General features: G+C 39.7%; 3 protein-coding genes across 3 annotated transcripts in view; 2 read left to right on the forward strand and 1 right to left on the reverse strand.

Annotated features, from left to right (window-relative positions):
• Positions 1–348: 348 nt before the first annotated feature.
• On the reverse strand, positions 349–1,453 carry SARC_00926 (triosephosphate isomerase, cytosolic). The gene is made up of 2 exons (XM_014305351.1): positions 818–1,453; positions 349–626 (listed from the first exon to the last, which is right to left on the reverse strand). The coding sequence occupies exons 1-2, from the start codon at positions 1,358–1,360 to the stop codon at positions 426–428; spliced, it is 744 nt and encodes a 247-aa protein (XP_014160826.1). The 5' UTR covers positions 1,361–1,453; the 3' UTR covers positions 349–425.
• Positions 1,454–2,113: 660 nt separating this feature from the next.
• Positions 2,114–3,667, forward strand: SARC_00927 (40S ribosomal protein S12). The gene is made up of 2 exons (XM_014305352.1): positions 2,114–2,381; positions 2,604–3,667. Exons 1-2 carry the CDS (start codon positions 2,205–2,207, stop codon positions 2,859–2,861), a joined length of 435 nt encoding a protein of 144 aa, XP_014160827.1. The 5' UTR covers positions 2,114–2,204; the 3' UTR covers positions 2,862–3,667.
• Positions 3,668–5,158: 1,491 nt separating this feature from the next.
• SARC_00928 (hypothetical protein) overlaps positions 5,159–5,654 on the forward strand; it is a gene marked incomplete at its 5' end in the record, with an annotated part of 19,238 nt that continues 18,742 nt past the window's right edge. Inside the window, one exon of the mRNA XM_014305353.1 lies at positions 5,159–5,168. Coding sequence (XP_014160828.1) covers positions 5,159–5,168 — 10 coding nt within the window. The remainder of the gene's footprint in view (positions 5,169–5,654) is intronic.

Below are 5,654 nucleotides of genomic sequence, written 5' to 3' on the forward strand. Positions count from 1 at the left end.
ATGAGTGCGTGTGTGTGCATGACGCTTTCTCATCGCACTTCTTGCTAGTTCATACGTTTTTGTGTAGACTGGCATGTAAATTTATGTCATGATTTTTCACTGTAGAAAGTTGTTCGATTTAGTAGACTATGAGGAAGCATACTGGTTTAGATGATACATTCATGTCCTCAAGTCAAACATAAACAAGCATAACATTCACATGTTCTTGCTTCGTATTTCAACGGGTTCTCGTCCCATTTTGTAATCCAAACACGTAATCAATACATAAACGTGTAGAAGTGCAACCAAGTCACTAGCCACTACGTTCGTGGAAAAATCGTCTACGGCATTTAGAGTAAACAGCGAGAATACCTGCGAATTTTGTCTTTATTTACTATAGCATCGATTTCATTTCAACACTTTGCTTTTAACTGTATAAATACCATTTACTTGTTGGCGTTGATAATTGTGGTGAAGTCGGGCTTGAGTGAAGCACCACCGACTAGGAAACCATCGATATCTGGGCACTTAGCTAGCTCAGCACAGTTTCCAGGGTTGACTGATCCACCGTATAGGATACGGACGGACGCGGCCACATCAGCGCTCACGTTGTCCTCAAGCCACTTGCGGATGTCTTTGTGCGTGTCCTATAGCAGAAAAAATGCGGGTCAGACCCTGATTAAATTTCTTCAAACACAAAAAAGCACCGTTACATTGGCAGAATGCCCGAATTGTGCCCTCAGACCTAAATAAACTTATCGTTAGCAGTCAAAATATGCACCGGATTATATGGAAACTTGTATTAAAAGAACGCAAATAGAAACTTAATGATACATACCTGTGCTTGCTGAGGGGTGGCGACCTTTCCTGTTCCGATGGCCCACACTGGCTCGTATGCAACGACTACGTTGGTCCAGTCCTTGATCTTTGCGGCCATAGCCTCGAGTTGCTTGGCACATACATCCATAGTGGTACCATTCTCACGCTCCTCGAGGTGCTCTCCGATGCATGGGATGATCTTGAGACCGTTCTCTAAAGCAAATGCACACTTCTCAGCGATCTCCTCGTCGGTTTCGCCGAAGATATCACGACGCTCAGAGTGACCAAGGATGGCCCACTCGATACCACAGTCCTTCGCCATATCAACTGATGTCTCACCTGTGTAAGCTCCAGATTTCTTCTTGTATACGTTCTCGGCAGCGACCTTCCAGTCTGAGCGAAGCTCGTTGGAAAGTAGGTCTAGATAGATGGCGGGGCAGCCGATTACAACCTCTGTGTTCTTATCAGTATCGGCATCCTTCCAGGCACCGACCAACTCCTTGATCTCCTTCTTGGAGCCGTTCATCTTCCAGTTACCACCAACGAAAAAAGTTCTACCCATCCTGAATATATGTACTTCTCTACGACGCTATGTTTGTGTTTAGAAAAACTGAAGCTGAACAATTGGTCACTGCATGTATTTATCAGATTTTTTTTAAAATCGCTTCTTCGCTTTCTTTGTTGTGTCACTCTGTGTTTATGTTTCAAGGCTTTCAGCTTTGGAGAGTTCGATCACCGTTTCCCATAAAAGGTAATTAGCATCTGCGTAGACTCCAATTGTATGCCTGATAATTATGGAATGACCCAGAAATACTGGTCTTCGACAAACTGGAAAACTCTGATAACAAGAAATGATTTTGACATATCTGATTGATATTATAACTTTAAAATGAAATATAAGTGGTCATAAATTTTAAAATAAACAATTATCGGCTTGTTTTTCAAAACTAAATATTAACTGGTTTAAGAATAGCTCATTTATACATATCAACAAAGTAAACTGATTTAGCCAATAATAATTTATTAATTATAATAAAGCTCTTTATATTCGTAGTATTTAAATTGATCAACTTGATAGTCTAACTTATTCGATGAAGTTCACTTCTTGGAACCTTCATTGATCAAAATATTTTTCGGGTATACCGGGGATAATTGATTTGTTATAAGCTCGAATTTTCAACCTGACCCGATTCCTCGATTATTGTCCTTAATTTTGAACGTGCTTGGTGAGTTCATGAGAGTTGATTGCTGGCCGCCTGGTCCTGTGCAAACAAAAATTGGTCGTCACATGTGGGCCCCGGGAGTATCATTAGAACAGAACGCAGATATATAACCATGTCGCTGAAGCTTTAATTAGGTCTTTATATCTAAGTATAATATAACATTAAGGATTTCCCAGAATAAAAATGTCTGGAGAAGGAGATGTCGAGATGCCTGTGGCCGAGACCCAGGCCCCCGTCGTCGTCGAGACTGAGAAGATGGATGTAATGACCGCTCTTCAAACCGTCTTGAAGAACGCTCTTATCCACGATGGGCTTGCCCGTGGCCTTCACGAGTGCGCCAAGGCTCTTGATCGCCGTGAGGTATGTATCGGAATCTGTCCATCCATTTAAAGAAATTATCTGTATTCATGTATAGATCGCATTGATGATTGAGCATGCCGCCCCAGGCAGACGGATCATGGTGATAACGCTCCTTTTCTACAGTCTCTGAGTAATCTTAAAGTATATGAAATTATGCATGTACTTGCATCGTTCAGACATGCATCAGTTTACTAATCGATCACACTTTTATATTATAAACAGGCCCATCTTTGTGTTTTGGCCGAGTCCTGTGACGAGCCCGCCTATAAGACTTTGGTGGAGGCACTTTGCGCTGAACACAAGATCAATCTCATCAAGATTGACGACAACAAGAAGCTCGGAGAGTGGGCTGGTCTCTGCAAGATTGACCGTGAAGGTAATGCTCGCAAGGTCGTTGGTGCCAGTTGCGTAGTTGTCAAAGACTACGGTGTCTCCTCCGAAGCCGTTGATGTGCTTCAGGAGTACTTCAAGAACAACTAGGTTGTCGATCACATACCACTCCGCCTTTTCTCGGAACATATTCAGTTCTGAGTAACTACGATTGTATCGTGAAACGACTATCTGGATTTCAATCGCCACGCATTGGAATGTGTTCATGATTTATCTGTACTCTGCTGGAGCGCTTCGCAACAGTTTTTTTTATATTATTGTAAACAAGCGAGTTTATTTTAAGACAACGATTAGTGATCGAAGACTTGATTAAAGTTGCAACAATTTTGGTATTTCTTGTTACGGTGTTATGTAGTGGTTTTTCGAGTGCTTATATCACTATGCAATAGTGTGTGTAGAGTGCCATTCCCTTCGATGAATGAATACTCAAGAACATATTGCTACACTGACTTTGATCTAGGCAGTTTAGCAAACATACCGTTTTGGTGTGGAGGATGTTAACAATAATCAAGAGCAAGACATTAGTTGTTGATTTTTATCTTGTCGTGGTCGAGAATGTAATGTATTATGGAGAATGTATTGCATTGTCAGTTCGATTCTGGCTTTGAGCGGTATTGTCCATCTGCTATCTCAACTATACTGGCTATGCAATAGTGTGTGTAGAGTATCATCTTCTGTAGTAGATAGATATTCAAGAACATATTGCTAAAGTGATTTTTCTCTTGGGCAGTTTGAGGACATGCCGTTTTGGTATGGAGGAGACTAACAATAATCAAGAGGCGTACATTTAATATTATGCTCAAATGGGTGTTCATGTATGCTTAGTACTGCCAGTTAGGGAATTTTATTGATGCACAGTAAATCTGGAATAAAAGCTCTTCATTGATTGATTTGAGGTTTTCTATAAAAAATTAAGAATTGTAGTTTCCGCTTTGCTTTGCCATCGGTATCTATAGTAGTATGTTTAACACAATCGAGTTGAGGATCCAATTGCGGAGTGGACTTAGAATGAATTCTGTGGCATCTATCCCATTTGTTGTTGCATGCTTCGTTCAAATCTTACCGCGAAAAGAAATTATGGTCTGTTTAGCGTAGACATTCTGACCATATCATGTGCAGTCCCTGCAGTGGCATGGCCGCCTGCGAAGACATAAGGGTCGAAAACAACCGGACTTTCTGTCCTTGTTTTTAAACATTACTGAAACTGCCAAAGGAAGTTGAGGTAACAGACCCGTTTTGATGCCCCAATGGTTTTATGTACGTGTTCACAAAACCTGCCACATACTAGTGTTAATATTAAATGCCCTACCATTGACAATGTATGCTACTGTTATGGCGTGGGGTCCCTCGAGTTAAAAAGATTATAAACGGTGGTTGGCTTCGAAAAATGAAAGTAGCAAGCTTCTACGATTGCATCAAACTGGTATTGATCTCGTTTTCGTGCATCAAACTGTTATTATTCATATTGAGCTTACTTTCGTACACGTATGAAAATGGCAAACCTAGGTAGATATCCACGGAAAGCTAGGCTCCGAACCGAGCTATAGCTATGTACAATAGAAGATGCTTGCCATCACTAATCTAAACTCCAGGCGAGCTCATATGCCATTAAATTTATATGTAAAATATTATCTTCAACATGTCACAGGAATAGTCGCAGAAATACCGATATGCATGCCTATCTTGAGACTTCATCGACAATAAATGCTGATGCAACTGTGTATATAATATACACTTGTTTTCACCTACACACACGTAAACAAGTCAATTTCGAAAATTGGAGAGAATACTTCACCCTACTAATATATATTCTACAAGCAGATTCAGATAAACGAATTTGTAACCGTTGGCTGATTGACAATATGGAAGGACAAGGACATGTGGAGATATAGTTCAAAACCTTAGTCGCTACGCAAGCGATACAGTATTGTGACATAAACAGTTCAGAAGTCGACAATTTATTTAAAAGGTCATCGCACCTCCCGGGTTCGAAGCTCGAAGCTCGACACTCGACATCACGAGAACTATAACTACGCTGATGCCTCCGCCTGGCTAAAGGCACTGGCACAACACATCATGTGGCCGGGGGCAGTGTATGTAAGCCGGTGGGGCACAACTGCACAAAGTCACAACTTTTAACATTTATTTTTTTACAAAAATATGTTATGTATTCTAAAATTGGTCATGAATAAATAGATTTTATACAAAAGCCCATATAGATTTTTTTTTTCAAAAATTATATTTACTTTTATTTCACCACCGGAAAAAAGCATCGAGGTCCGAAATTGAAATATCTCTAGCTAGCTAACTCAGAACGAGAGCGGATGATATGTGTGTGTAACTCATTTGCACTTGCCAGAACAAGATCAGTACACTAGTCTGACATTATGAGTTACGGTATGATGTGGTTTTCCTGTACTTCAACGAAGAGGACTATTGATTGTCTGCTTTAAAGTCCAAAACACACGACAGGCGTTGTTCGAATAGTTTACAGAGACGGAACAAATTTTTCGTGCGAGTTTAGTCAAATATTTGTCCGGCCCTTTGATCGTACACTTTGAATTACGAACAAAGGATATGTACTTCATTACTATGTGAAACGATTATGAACCCGAAATCACTCTTCCAAGGCTATCCAAGCGTTTTACTTTCCCCTTTGAATCGAACTCAAACTATGAATAGAAATTGAATATTCGCGTTGTTTAGGAAAATCCAGCTCCTACATACGGACTTGCTGTATCCGAGCATGAAAATTTGTATACTACATATATATGTATTTTGTATATACTTATGTACATTTGTGTAACAATCTAATAATATATTTGTGTATATATATGTATATATATATATATTTATATATATATATATATATATATATATATT

The sequence above is a fragment of the Sphaeroforma arctica genome (genome assembly GCF_001186125.1).
Source record: "Sphaeroforma arctica JP610 unplaced genomic scaffold supercont1.33, whole genome shotgun sequence".
Taxonomy (NCBI): Eukaryota; class Ichthyosporea; order Ichthyophonida; genus Sphaeroforma; species Sphaeroforma arctica.